Source organism: Pagrus pagrus (genome assembly GCF_965226575.1).
Source record: "Pagrus pagrus genome assembly, chromosome: 5".
Taxonomy (NCBI): Eukaryota; Metazoa; Chordata; class Actinopteri; order Spariformes; family Sparidae; genus Pagrus; species Pagrus pagrus.
This window is the reverse complement of record NC_140189.1, coordinates 22,312,724-22,327,205: the sequence shown is the minus strand read 5'-3', so window position 1 is coordinate 22,327,205 and position 14,482 is coordinate 22,312,724. Positions and strand designations below refer to the sequence as shown.

The 14,482-nt window shown below is 44.0% G+C and overlaps 1 protein-coding gene across 2 annotated transcripts in view; it reads left to right on the top strand.

The window, feature by feature from the left end:
• The window catches only part of LOC311257823 (A disintegrin and metalloproteinase with thrombospondin motifs 2-like), a 120,247-nt gene that overhangs the window by 97,351 nt on the left and 8,414 nt on the right, over positions 1-14,482 (top strand). The window contains exons 5-21 of one of the 2 annotated variants that reach the window (XM_084353732.1): positions 844-927; positions 2,576-2,732; positions 3,995-4,100; positions 4,353-4,496; positions 4,963-5,095; positions 5,809-5,838; positions 6,943-7,056; positions 7,161-7,306; positions 8,318-8,493; positions 11,046-11,179; positions 11,268-11,391; positions 11,893-11,973; positions 12,090-12,253; positions 13,174-13,330; positions 13,427-13,562; positions 13,747-13,954; positions 14,316-14,445. In XM_084353732.1, coding sequence (XP_084209858.1) covers positions 844-927; positions 2,576-2,732; positions 3,995-4,100; positions 4,353-4,496; positions 4,963-5,095; positions 5,809-5,838; positions 6,943-7,056; positions 7,161-7,306; positions 8,318-8,493; positions 11,046-11,179; positions 11,268-11,391; positions 11,893-11,973; positions 12,090-12,253; positions 13,174-13,330; positions 13,427-13,562; positions 13,747-13,954; positions 14,316-14,445 — 2,224 coding nt within the window. The remainder of the gene's footprint in view (positions 1-843; positions 928-2,575; positions 2,733-3,994; positions 4,101-4,352; positions 4,497-4,962; positions 5,096-5,808; positions 5,839-6,942; positions 7,057-7,160; positions 7,307-8,317; positions 8,494-11,045; positions 11,180-11,267; positions 11,392-11,892; positions 11,974-12,089; positions 12,254-13,173; positions 13,331-13,426; positions 13,563-13,746; positions 13,955-14,315; positions 14,446-14,482) is intronic. The other variant, XM_084353733.1, reaches the window with a different exon arrangement.

Below are 14,482 nucleotides of genomic sequence, written 5' to 3'. Positions count from 1 at the left end.
CAACTATAGACTGGTCACACCAAGAAAACCAACAGCAAAACCATTGTTTTTCTGCTGCAAGGCTGCCTTGTGCTCCTGTTTTGGATGTTGTGTCACTTTGTCACTACAAGGCGCATATTTGCACTGCTTTTTCCATTAATCACACTCAGTAGGTGATTTGAGGTGGCATGAGGGTGGATGCTATCCCTCTTTTTCGCAAAATGACCAATATGCACCCCCCTTGTTAACCTGCCAACCCCCCTCTCCACCCTCAGTAGCAGAAAGAGTGCAGGGCAGAGGGCTTGTTTAGTTGAACGTGTCGAGTCTACATAACCTTGTGATCCTTTATCTGACTGAGGTTTGTGGACAGTTAAAATCTATGTCAGTCAACACCAAGACGGAGTCAGTTCTATTTGTAGGCGAATGAATCAAACAGGGTCCATCCCCCTGTTCAAAAATTAACACATCTCCTACTGGTTTTATTTGATCACCTGGTCGCCCCACTCCACAGGCTGTATTGCACAACACACCTTTCCATGGCGTTTATGAAGTGGCAGCGCCTGTAGCGGCAAGTCTCGGTGTGATCGGGGCCTTAGACAAACAAGGTATAACGTGTTAGTTAGTTAGTGAGCCATAGAGGTGGGTTTGGTAACTTTGGACAGAGCCAGGCGAGCTCTTTCCTCACGTTTTTAGTCTTGATCTTCATCTAATATATTACTTCCTCATAACTGATCCATAAATCATTATTACAAGCTTTATCAACCATTAATGAGGCTTTTAACTTGCAAACTCTTTGAATATTTGTGTTGCATTTCTTCTACTGAGACTTCACATTCCCTCTTGTGTCTCTCTGTGTGATTCCAGGTGAATGAGATCTACCATGACCAGTCTTTGGGAGCAAAGATTAATGTGGTGCTGGTACGGATTATCATGCTTGGCTACAGCAAGGTAAGACCCGACAAGACACGAGTTCTCCTGAAAAGTCGACTGAGACGATCGCTTTAAGTACCTACAGTATGAACAGCCAAGTCGCACGCACACACACACACACTCATAAACAAACACACAGAGACATACACACACACACACACACATCAGCACACACTGATGCCCGGAGCCTGTTATTCCAGTGGACTGAGCAAAAGAGGAACTAAAAGCATGCGGCATCCCAGGGGAGTGTTTCCAAGTCGCACGCCTTCACAGTTCAGCACCAAAGCACACAGAAACTCTGCCCGTTATGCAATCAGCCTTCCTCCCAGTAGGCTGCAGCACAGAATCATGGGAAGTCCAGGCAAAGATAAACAATCAATGATAGCCCTCCCTCATTCACAAACAGAGGGACCGGACGATGGTGATGGGGGGGGGGGTAGCATCCTTTTCTATAGCCTGTAACTCTATCTGCCTGTCTGTGCTGAAGGGAAGAGGAGAGAAAGGATGGAAGAGAGGGAAAGGAGAGATAAAGAGAGAGAAGAGAGGGCAGGGATTACCCAGCAAATGATTTTATTGCTGGATAGGTGCTCTGTGATACACTCATGCTGCTGTAGCCTTATCTCTTCCTCTCCTCCCTACATGTCTACTCTCCCAATGGAGGGCCTTGAAACACACACTCCCACACGCACACACACACACGCACACTCCTACATTGGTCATTCTGGACCAGCCCCTATGCAGCTTCGGCCAAAGCTCCGGCTGTCCATCATCCCCAATTACCGTGGCAACAGAGCTGCACCCAGACAGCCTGCAGATTGGCTATGTGACCCTGGATGCAGGCGCACCCACACACCCACACTTCACACACACACACACTCCAACACAACATGTACACACCATTACAAATACATCTTTAAAGATCATAAAACACACTGTAACACACACACACACACACACACACACACAGAAGAACCTGATGAACACGCTAAAGCTCACACACACCGGTGTGCACAGCGCGCTCTGTCTGAGGGGTGTTTGTGCAGAGGCAGGCCATATGTCTTCTCTGCAGCACACTCGCACAACACACACTCCGATTCAGCTGTGCATTGTGCACGTGTGAACACGGAGAGGAAATGTAGAGAGCGAGGCGAAAAAGGAAGAGAAGGGAGGAAGAGAGAGATGGGATGACTGGTGCAGGAGGGAAGAGGAAGGGGAGGGGAGATCTTAATGAGGAAGAGAATGAGAGGTGAAGGTGAGTGATAGGAATCGCTGGCATCAGGGTGTCTGTGTGACTGTCGGTGTAATGAATTCAATCATGAGTAAATATTCTGTAATTGGACTTGTTTTTGACTATTAGTACATAGCTCAGTTTCATGTTCATTATTGAAACCATCAAGATTATCCTAAGCATTAGTGGATCCCTTGGACTGTGTGCGTGTGTGTGTGTGTGTGTGTGTGTGTGTGTGTGTGTGTGTGTGTGTGTGTGTGTGTGTTGTACACCTCAGCAATTTGCAGGATGTGCTGACAACATATAACATTGTGACACTGCCCCCTACAGGGTTTTATAGAGTGTTGTTGTACCAGGACATCTTTAGTTTCCTGTCCTTTCAGATCATCTTTACACCCTCTTCTCTCTTTCTGTGTGTGTTTACGTCTCTCTCTCCAGTCCATGAGTCTGATTGAACTGGGGAACCCATCTCAGAGCCTGGAGAATGTGTGTCGCTGGGCCTTCCTGCAGCAGAAGCAGGACACGGGGGACGCCGAGTATCATGACCACGCCATCTTCCTCACGCGGCAGGAGTTTGGCCCCACGGGAATGCAGGGTAACCAAAGACGTCAACATATATCGAATGTACCTTTCTGTTTAACATATTGTAAATGCATCCAAACTCATGAGTGGAGACAGAAAACTCTCCCTCTCTTCCTTCCTCTGCCTCGTACAGCTGCATAGTGCACTGTGGGTTTGGTGGTTGGTGGTTTTCTGTGCAGCAGAGTGCAGTCTAACAGGCGGGCCCAGGGGAGAGGCCTCTAAAGGCAGTGGCCTAGCTATCCAGAAGCCCTTCAGCTGCCCTTGGGCTCAGCCTTCAGCAGCAGAAAATCAATAGGCAGAGCAGGGCCAGCCACAGTCCCACAATTAAAGGCAGTACGGGACAGACAAGCACACAGGGAGTTGGAGATTGGCATATGTTGGGGTGGAGGGCGACAGTTTAGGGTTAGGATTAGACACATGTGTAAAAAAGTACTGTGTGCATCAATGTTTAAGGATATATTGTGCATATCTTTGGACAGATAATTTGTAGATTGAATTAATGCACATACTTAAAGCAGACTTGTATTTAAGTATTTTGTGTCTGACTTCAAAATTTGCTCAAATACTTTTCAATTTATTCAACTTACATCATGTAAGAATTGGCCACCTGTTGAATTCATACTTCAAAGTAACCGCTAACTGCTGTGAACTGTAGCTGCCATTAGCTAGTTAGCTCAGCTAACTGTGCAACTAGCACCCCTAGCTGCCCAGTCAGGGAGCTTGGAGCATCGAGGGAGTGTTGGTGTTGTTTACTTCAGACTTTAAAATCTTGAGGTACGAAGTGGATCGGGGCTAACTGGTTAGCATGCTAACTTCAATAGATATACATGTATCTGCAACTCGTCGAAACTGTTATTTCTTGACATTCTGTTGATCATTTTTGAATGTTTAAAACTAAAAATTCTTCCATATTTCACCTTTTAGAAAATGTATACAAATCAAAAAATTTGGCCATATTAAATGACAATATGGACTGTGATACATTTTATTTGGTGGTCAAGGATGTATATGTTTGGGTTGGTATGGATATGGATTTTGTAGCAAAAAAAAATTTAAAAAATGGCTGACTATTTAATGTATTTTATTTTGAGAAGGGACAGGTTAATATATGATTTTTCTCCTTTCCAATCATACAGTTTGTGGATATGTGTGTGTTTTATGTTGGAAGTAATAACCTAAAGAAACAGAGGTTTCTGCATGTGCTAAGCTTCTCAAAACGACAACTCAATAAGTCTACAAATCCTGACAGCTGTGCTTCTCTTCCTGTTTGCTCAGGTTATGCCCCAGTAACAGGCATGTGCCATCCCGTAAGGAGCTGCACCTTGAACCATGAGGACGGTTTCTCCTCTGCCTTTGTGGTGGCACATGAGACCGGACACGTGTAAGTGCATTTGCCATAATGATGTCTTCGAGCCTGCTCTCATGCTACAGCAAAAGACAACAAAGCAGCTTATTAGACTTTATTGATTTATTACGGTTTTGATCCGTTGGTCACCTCAGCCAGTATCTCATGAAAGAATTGCTGCTATTCCTCCCCCCCTTTGTTCTGCGTCTCCTCCCACATGTTCCCAATCTGTCGCCACTGGTTCATCTCCTTTCTCTTTACTTCCCCTCACTCTCTCTCTCTCTGCAGGCTGGGGATGGAGCACGATGGTCAGGGGAACCGCTGCGGCGATGAGGTGCACATGGGCAGCATCATGGCGCCACTGGTGCAAGCTGCCTTCCACCGCTTTCACTGGTCCAGATGTAGCATGGCAGAGCTGGGACGCTACCTTAAGTGAGACACACACACACAGACTCCGACTCGGATATGACTAGTTGTTAGTTGCTAGTTATTAAGGGGACTTTCCATTAAATGTCTTGTAATGACTTTTTAGGTTTGGGGTCATTTTATTCAGATAGAATAAGTTCTGCACAAGCTCAGAATGTTCTTCTCTGGTGTTCGAAGTGTCGCTGACGTCAGCTTTATTGCCACCTACTGGTTGTGTGCTTGTTCGAGCGTTCAGAATCATTTTTGCTTTCTTGTGTGTACAGAGATATTTTGTAAAAAGAAAGGAATAAGCAGCAAAAATGCAAAGGGAGAGGAATACAGAAATATTTTTTTAGCTATTTATTTATTTATTTTTGATTTGGACAGTTTCAGAACACTGAAAATAAACGTTCGTTGCAGCCCTAATTGAATAAATGGTTAAACGGAAGTAAATAAATGAAGGAAGTAAACGTTTTTCTGACTTCTCTCGCAGCTCCTACGACTGTCTCCGTGACGACCCCTTCGAACACAACTGGCCGTCGCTGCCTCAGCTTCCCGGTTTGCACTACTCCATGAATGAACAGTGTCGCTTTGACTTCGGCGTGGGCTACACAATGTGCACCGCGGTAAGAGATCCACATAGTCTGACGGTCACTTTACTAACGTAGCTAGAGTTTACTAACACTAACTAACTAACTGCACTAACACAGTGAAGGCAACTTCTACAGCAGTTGCCGCCAGTCATGCTAAGCATCACTTCATCTTCTGAGACGATGCAGTTTGAATTCAGTCTGTAGATTAAATTCAGAATTTGCTGACTTTGACTGTGGAAACATTTGTATGGGGCCTCCTGACCTCTGAAGGTTTTCCTAGTGACCTGAACGCAGCACTGACATCTGTATCTGATCTACATTGTAATGAAAGAGTCGCACATACACACCTATTCACATTCTTCTGATGTCCTCTGTTTTCCTCTCCCGGCCACTGGTGGGATTGGCATCTTGCTTAAAAGCAGGTAATTGTTTTTATAGCTTTTTCCTTTTTTCTGTTATTAATGTTAATTATGGTATTTATAATAACACAACACTTAGCTTGATACCACAGTGCCTGTACATGAACGTGTCACAAACAGTATTTTTGTAAAAACACAAAGCATCGCACAGTAGACAAGCTTCACCCAGCTTCAGCATCTTGCCAGTCACCTGCTCCCTGTCACTCTCACCCACTTTATAACTGTGAAGTTGGGAAGCTGTTGCTTGATTGACAAAGGGCTTGTTGAGGGGCTTTGCACACATTGCTAGATTACCCTCTATTCTCTTGTCAAACCCATTCCCCTCAGCTACAAAAGGCGGGCCAGTCAGGAACACAGGTAAGGTAACCCCACCTCCCGGAAGACATGTGGCCCGTCATTTGTTTTTCTCAGATTTTCTTTTTCTATTTGTCCTCTGAAGTTGTAATCGTTTGTAATGTTGCTCCTTACTTTTCTTTTTTACTGTTTCTCTGTTCTACCCATCGTCATATTTTGGACGTTAGTCTGCAGGATTCTAAAATGCTCATTTTCAAGAGAAAGTGGCTGTAAAAATCCCTAAAATCTCTATAATTCTACTGGTCCGGTGGTTATGATGCAGTTCAACAGCTGAACCGTACCATATCCTGACTCCTTTCCTGCAAATCTGTGTTAAATCACGGCAGCGCTGGCAGGAAGAGCCTCATTATTTTGGCACACTCGCGACTATAAACGAGTGGAAAACGTTGGAAAGATGTCTTTCCCATCCAAGGAGAAATGGCTGAGCCAGAACAGAGGCTGTTTTTCCATGTTTCACTTCAGCTTTTAGGATCCTCCAGTCTGATGTCATTGGTGATTACCTACCACAGTCTAGCCACTGATTGTGACTCGCCCTCTGACCTGCAAAGGTCCCCTGGGGTAATGGTGGGTAGGGAAGTCTGTGGAAAGGAGGGAGGAGGGCACGGCCCCTCAGACACTGGACTGCAGGTCGGTCTGGTGGTATCCTCATCAATGGTTCATATTAGAGAATTTGGTCCTTGACCTGTGTATAGGGGCATTTTAGAGGTCGATGAGACCTCACCTTTTGGCCTTTTTAACCTTTCGCCCTCTGACCTCTGACCTCCCTTGTGCTCCAATTAAACCACGGGCTGTCTCATTCTGAGAGTCTTGTCTCTCTCTCTCATCCTTTGGTTTAGTTTGCATGAATGGCTGTGTGTTTCTCAGTGGAGCGTAGTGTACAGTGCAGTGACACAGTCCAGGGTTGGTGTTGTTATCGTGGGGTATAATACTTTTGTGGTTATTGTTGTATTCTCATCTCTATTTTTCATTTCCTATCTTCAGTGTTTAGTCTCACTCCAGCTGTCTTTTGATGGTTGACTTGTATTACTGAAGGTCAGTCTGTTACCCAGTGTGTGCACTGTGTGGTAGGGCTTTTAATTGTAAGGAGTCTTTCTCTGTGCCCTGCAGTATCGCACTTTCGACCCATGTAAGCAGCTGTGGTGTAGCCACCCAGACAATCCCTTCTTCTGCAAGACCAAGAAAGGACCGCCCATTGATGGCACCATGTGTGGGAATGGGAAGGTATTGAAACACTCTTGCTCTCTAACTTACATTCAGGTGAAAAAAAATGTATTTATCCAAATTAGCAACCTCTGACTTTTATTTTTATTCTCGGTCTGTTGCAGCATTGCTTTAAAGGTCACTGCATCTGGTTGACCCCTGACATCATAAAGCAAGATGGAAACTGGGGCTCGTGGTGTGAGTTTGGACAGTGCTCTCGCACCTGTGGAGGAGGAGTACAGTTTCGCACACGCGACTGTGACAATCCGAGGTATGAAATGTTGTGTAGATGTGCAATAAAACAAGTGAAATTGCGAGGTTTCAGTATGCTAATTATGCCAAATAGAGCTGAGACTCAAGTTGTTTTCAGCAAGAATGCCTTGATATGAGTTATTTATATTTAAAGGCAGAGTATGTAGGATTTGTCACGTCCTGTTTGTAAACACACCAATGATAGATGCACTAAGCAATTCCAGAGAAATAAAGTGTCATGGTTTGGGTTTTATGGTTTGTTGATTTCCTTTTTAGTTACATCCTCTTTTGTCTTGTTGTCACTTTCTACTTCCTGCTCACCTGTGTTCCTAGTGTTCCGTGCTCCTCCGCACGCTGATTCCCCCCCCACACCTGTCTTACATCAGCCTTGTTAGCACTGCCCTGTTCCCAGTGTCTCTCCACCTGCACCTCATCCCCTCATTAGTTTAGTTTGTTATTAATCCTATGTTGTTCCCTCACTTTGTTGGTTCATCTGTTCTCGTCCTCGCGTCAGTACTGTCTCCTGTGGTCCTGTATCTGTTCCCTGGTCCTCGTGTGTTCCCTGTGTTGCTTTTTTGTTCCCCGTGGTTTCCTAGTTTGTCCTCAGTTTTTGTATGTCTTTTGTATTTTCGTTTTCACGCCTTTTGTTGCCAAAATGTGGTGGGGAAATCAGACTGGGGAGGAGCACAGGAACACAGGAGGGAAACAGAACACTGGGAGCACAGGTGAGCAGGGAGTAGAAAGTGAAGACAAGACACAAGAGGGTACTACAAGATAGAGCAGGAAATCAACAAACCAAAAGGCAAACCATAATTTATAGTTGATTGTAAAATACAGATGCTTTGAGTTGGGAGGGATTTCCAATACATTGTATATTATGAAAATCCTGCATAGTATACCTTAAAGCCTTTGTACAAGTGTTAAATGTATCATATCTAGCTTTTCAAAATAAAAGCCAACAAATTTTCAAAGTGAAACCAAATTAACATTTTGAATGACGCATATGTCCTCTGCCCTGCAACCCTCTCAGGCCAGCCAACGGAGGCCGCGACTGCTTGGGGGCGTCATATCAGTTCCGGATGTGCAACACCAACGAGTGCGAGGACATCTACAGTGACCCGCGGGAGGAGCAATGCCACGCTTTGGACCCTCGCTTTGAAATCTACAGCAACAAGCACCACTGGCTGCCTTATGAACACGCGGACCGTGAGTGTACACCCGTAGATGGAGAAGGGATGACGTAGTTTGCTGGAGAGATGGGCACAGAAAGAGGCTGTCAACACAAGAGAGCCTGAGAATGAAAAAATGAAGTGATGATACACTGTGGAAGTTGTAAATACAAATGAAAGCCAGAAAGAGGACGCAAACACATAATTCTTGAATGCGGTTGGGTTTTATATATAGGTTGTGTTCTGTTATGGTCATTATCATCTGGCTGTCCTGCTGAGTGCAGCTTTGAGCTACGACTACGCCCTCTCATAAAAACACGCCATCTCTTTGAAGTCTCCTTAAAAAACAATCTTCTTCGATCTTGCTGTCTTCTCCCTCTCCACCCAATCACTGAGGTCATTTATACCTCACTAAACCCCTCCAGCTCCATCTTTTCTTCATCCATGTTACAGTTGGCACATACGAACAAGCCATACTAAAGTTCTTCACTTAATATCCAAAACCTCTTTACATTATTGAGAAGTTTTTAAAATACGTGTCAGCCCCACCCTGTCTCTAAGTGGAGGTGTCACAGCCATCCTGATAGGTATTAAATTATCTTCCAACTAAAGGGCAGCCCTCGAAAAAAAAGTGCTGAGCTGTCTTCATATCTAATCGGAGGTCACGCTACGCACGCTCCGCTTAGAGGGGCCTTGCCAAATTGTTTTTCTCCGTTCTTATCCTTTCTAAATGCCATATTTTTCAGCAAGGCTTTCTCAGGCTCAAATTACTTCACTGTGAGCGTGCGTTCGTGCGCGAGCGCAGATGTATGTCCATGCGTGTGTGCGAGAGAGATAAAAGTGAACAGGGAGGTGAAATTGAATTCCATTCATGGTCTGTCATCTCCTTGAGTTCCAGATAGTGTGAGGAGAGAAAATGAGTGTTTCTGCTCCGAGTGTGAAATTGTAGTATTTGTTTAGAGCCATTTGACACACTGTTGCTTTTTGTCTCTGTTTGGGTCTTTTCCCACGTCAACAGATATACTGTAAATTACTCTTGAGCCAGGAAACTTGAAACGTATGGCTGCCCTGTGCGTGGCTGTTTATGCAGCTGTTTGGAGGGATACATCCAACCCTTTGGTCTATTGTATTTTATCAGAAGCTCCAGATTGTCTCTTGTTTTCAGTCGTTTTACACAGATTGTGATCAGATGTCTCCTTATATTATTCCCCTTAGAAAGTTGAGCCAAAGTCAAACTCGGTAGTGTCGTGCGTCACACCCAATTATGCAATAACAAGTGTTGAGTGTCAGTTTGTAGCTTCATCCAGCCTGCTTCCATTGAAAATGACTTGTAAAACCTCAAAATCATTTTTTTCAACATGAAGCCACAGCCAATGAACATCAGTGTATCTTGCTGTGTAGAAAACATAAATACAGGTTAGACAATATCTGCTGCTACTGCTGCTTCTTCACTTTAACTGCTACTCAACCACTTATTTGTAGGTCTTCCTTGCCTTTAAGTCAAGTAAACATACAGTAAACCATTCAATGTTAAGTCACACAGTATAAAAATCAAAATACTGCAGAATTTCCATTTAGACTTCTTAAAGTGAAATATCATTTATGACAAGTTTATATAGTTTATAATATTTTTCTTTCAGCCTGCTACATGTTCAAGCACTTTGCGTGTGCATGTGTCTTCCTTCATTAGTTACGAGCTGAACTGGCAAGACAGTCGAGCTGAAATGAAAGGTTCAATAACACTACAAATGTGGCTCCAAACGGAAACTATCGGGAAGAGAAGTGTGAGGCAGGAGGAGAATATTTCAAGCAGCACTGTTGAAAGTGAAGCTGATGACAGGGAAGCGTGTGGCTACTTGGGCAGCACCGCTGAATAGGCCTATGCTACTGTATTTTTAATGTCAGCCATAGTGGTGGTACCTGGAGAGCCTAATATTTTCTGAGGTGGTCCATGGTGTAAAAAGGTTGAGAAACACAGACATAGAGGATTTGTAATAGTGTGATAATGTGTACTACTTGCACTGAATGGCTAATATAAACATGCTCTGTTATTGAAGTAAATATAAATCTATAAATGTGTTATAAATCTACCTACACTGTGACTCACAAGTATAATTGCACAGGCCCCCTCGAATATCATAGCATATTTCACACACACGTTCATATCACAGAGAATCGAATTTCATATGTTGTTTCTGTGTGTTCTCAGTTCAACCTGAGAAAAGTGTGTTTTCTCCAAATATTATAATTCTGCAGCAGCACGTCTGCCACCTGCTTATTAGTGTCAAAGCTCCAAGTCCATCTGAAATAAACGTGATGAAGTAGGAGTGTTCATTCTCACTGGGATGAACTGCCAGGTTTTGTCTCTGGAGGCTCATGTACTTGTAGTATGACTCACACACGGAGACACAATGAGAGAGAGCGTCACGCTGACTCATGGAGGGCTCATTCAGAAAATAAACGATAATCACATGTTGGTTGTAAAGATGAAATCATCAAAATGGAGCGCATATGTGTGCCATTCTGACACAACTGTTTGAAGAATTGGGTCATTTATTATGTGTGTGTGTGTGTGTGTTCGTCTCCTAGCTAAGGAACGCTGCAAGCTGCACTGCCAGTCTAAAGACACACGAGATGTGGTCAACATGCAGAGAATGGTGCTGGATGGCACACGGTGCTCATACAAGGACCCTCACAGCGTGTGTGTGCGGGGTGAATGCGAGGTGAGTGACGTTATCCGTGTGTGAGAGCAAGACAGCTGCAACCGTTTAAGATCTACGTGTGTTAAACTTTCCATGTCCTCATGAACAGAAAGTGGGCTGTGACGGCGTGGTCGGCTCCTCAAAGCAGGAGGACAAGTGTGGGGTGTGTGGAGGAGACAACTCCAGCTGCAAAACCTTCAAAGGCACCATCACGCGTACGGCCAAGAAGCAAGGTATAATGACACGCAGTCACAATGAGCCTCATCTACATCAAAGATAGACTTGACTTGGTTACATCAGTGCAGGAGCTGTTTATCATGTTGGTATGATAGTTGGCCAGTGTCCCTTCCTAATAGTCTGCACACATTCCTCCCCTGCTATTTTATGTTCAGCTAAACATCGCCCTCTAGAGGAAAATGTGTAACAATATCCAAACCACAGTGACATCTCATTTGACATGTTTCCATGTGAGTTGAGCATTGCCAAGAAGCTGCGTCAAACCTCACTCGAGCTTATATTTGTTATCTAACTCTTGACGACATGATGGCACCAAAAAAATTCCCAGAATCAGATGTTCACTCTGGATGGAAATCGTCACAGCTGCAAGGGTTTTAACTAGTGAGCGGGGGATACGTGGTTGAAATGAGTAAGAGCTCTTTGCTGGATTAGCTGAGGCTCCGAGTGAGCTTTTAATGATGTTGGAGTCCTGAACCAGATGTGTGCTTCATTTTCAGGTTTACTCAAAGTTCTTGAAATCCCCAGAGGAGCGAGACACCTACTGATCCAAGAGCAGGAAGCAACCTCGCACATTATAGGTATATTTGGCATGTTTTGTTTTTTTTTGTTTTTTTAATTCCAGTGTCTATATACTGTCTTGTGTACGTGTGTTTAGAGCGAGTGTAATAAAAGCATTTTTCTCACCCATCTACAGCTGTAAAGAACGTGGCATCGGGGCTGTTATTCTTGAACGGGGAAAATGAATACCCAGAATCCCGCTCGGTCATAGAGAAAGGCGTGGAGTGGGAATATGAGAATGACAACGACAAGGAGACACTTCAGACCACTGGTCCTCTCAGACATGGAATCCTGATCATGGTACATGAATGTAATAAATGAAGAGCAAGCATTTTATTGCACACCAGATTATCCTTGGCCGCTGATATTTGACTACTTTGACTTCACCTCTTCTTAAGTCATAAACACAGAAGAAGATCAGAAGTATAAAATAGATCACCAGCATTTTTTTTTTTACTTGCTTCTCAGGGCTACCTTATAGTACCATTTTGCATCCTGGCAGTACAACACAATAGGTGCTGTTTTTGATAGTCCACCATTAAGTTTCAGTTTTGGGCACCCCTGCCTTAGCCTAATGTTCGTCCAGAATTCAATGCAAGAGAGCGACGTTGCAACATAACTTTCCAACTTTATTGTCCAGGCGAGGCCACAACATCAACGATCAGCATAGCCTGTAAACTCTCGATTATGCTCTCTCTCTCTGCATCGATGCAGAATCCTCCACACCTCTACTGATGAATACAGATGATCTAATCAATTTTCCCTGATGCACTGTCTGAAAAAACAACTGTCAATCAAATATTTGGTCAGATGCACTGTTCAGAGCCTATATCCAACAGTGAACTTTTGAGGCACATGTTCCAATAAGATGCATCAGGATATTGTTCTCTAGTCACAGGCCAGATGCTCCTGGGCTCCATAATGAAGGAGAAAAAAATCAAGAGAAGGTAGAATTTTGAGGCAAATCTTCTTGTTAATATTTCTAAACTTTGAGAGAACAGCTTGCTCATGCATGACGTTTTTTTTTACACCTGTTGGAGCACTCTTGAACATTGCAGTTATTAACATAAACGAACAGAGTGGCCAATGCAACCAATGTATCCAATTAGTTCCTGAATTGCAACAAAGCAAAACACACTTAAACAATTCCTTTTTGTCTGAAATGATGTCAGCTTTCCCAAGTCGTCTCGCTTATTTTATGAGTATCTTTCTGTTTGTAGATGAAACTACATGGAGACGAGGATGTGGAGTTGTCTTATAAGTACATGATGAACATGGACAGTGACTTGGCCATTCAGAACAACATGCTGGTAGAAGACAGTGCCTATGAGTGGGCTCCAAAGAGATGGTCCTACTGCTCCAAGCCCTGTGGTGGAGGTACAGCAGAACGAGGATAATACGTCTCCCATATTGCACGCCTGTCTCTCTGTTTGTTTCTACATTTGTTAAATTCTCCATCCCCTCTCTTTGTAGGGAAGCAGTACCTGCGATACGGCTGCAGAAGAAAAGTTGACAGTAAGATGGTCCACAAGAGCTTCTGTAACAAATCCAACATGAAACCAAGAGGAGACACGAGAGACTGCAACCAGAAACCCTGCCCTCCACCAATGTATGCATTATATTTATGGCACCAACTGTAAAAAACAAAAATTATCAAATCTAACAAAACCTATGGCTTTTTCTACACACAGTTGGCTCTTTCTTTTCCTCCTCCTTCATTGTTTACTTCAGCAGTTTGACATTTCGAATGCCCTCAGAACTGTTGTTTCTCTCTCTCCCGCGGTGTTCTCCAGCTGGGTGACAGGGGAGTGGCAGAACTGCAGCAAGCCATGTGGAAAGACAGGGATGCAAATCCGCTCGGTCAGCTGTGTCCAGCCGTCAGACGATAACACCACACGCGCCATCCACAATAAACACTGCAACGACGACCGGCCCGAGACACGCAGACCCTGCAACCGGCACCCCTGTCCCACCCAGTGGAAAGTTGGGCCATGGTCACAGGTACGCAGGCTGAACGGGACTCAAAAACGCAAACAGTCAAAAGGAACATGATGTTTGACCGATTTTTGCAGGAAAATACTTGAACTGATATTTTTGTACTGAAGCCCAACAGCTGGTATTTTTGTGAGACATTCAATGTTTTAAACATCACAAGACTTTTTCAGAACTGTATTCTTGGCAGGCTTCATAAGCTGTAAAACAGGTCATGTGATCTTCACTGTTACTACCTACAGTAAGTGATCACAAAAGCAGTCATGGTGCTCATGTACTGGCCTTTGTATTGTTTTAAATGTGTGTGTATTAACCAAGTTATTTGTTATATAACGATATATGTGTTTGTGTTCATGTGCTGTTTCCCCAGTGCTCAGTGACATGTGGAAATGGGACCCAGCAGAGACAGGCTCTGTGCCACACCAGAGACAACACCATCGGCCTGTGTCTGGACAGTAAGCCCGACACCATCAGAGTCTGTCGCATGGATCCATGTCCCAGTGAGTGTTAAGGAACTTCCATATTGTTTTAACATTT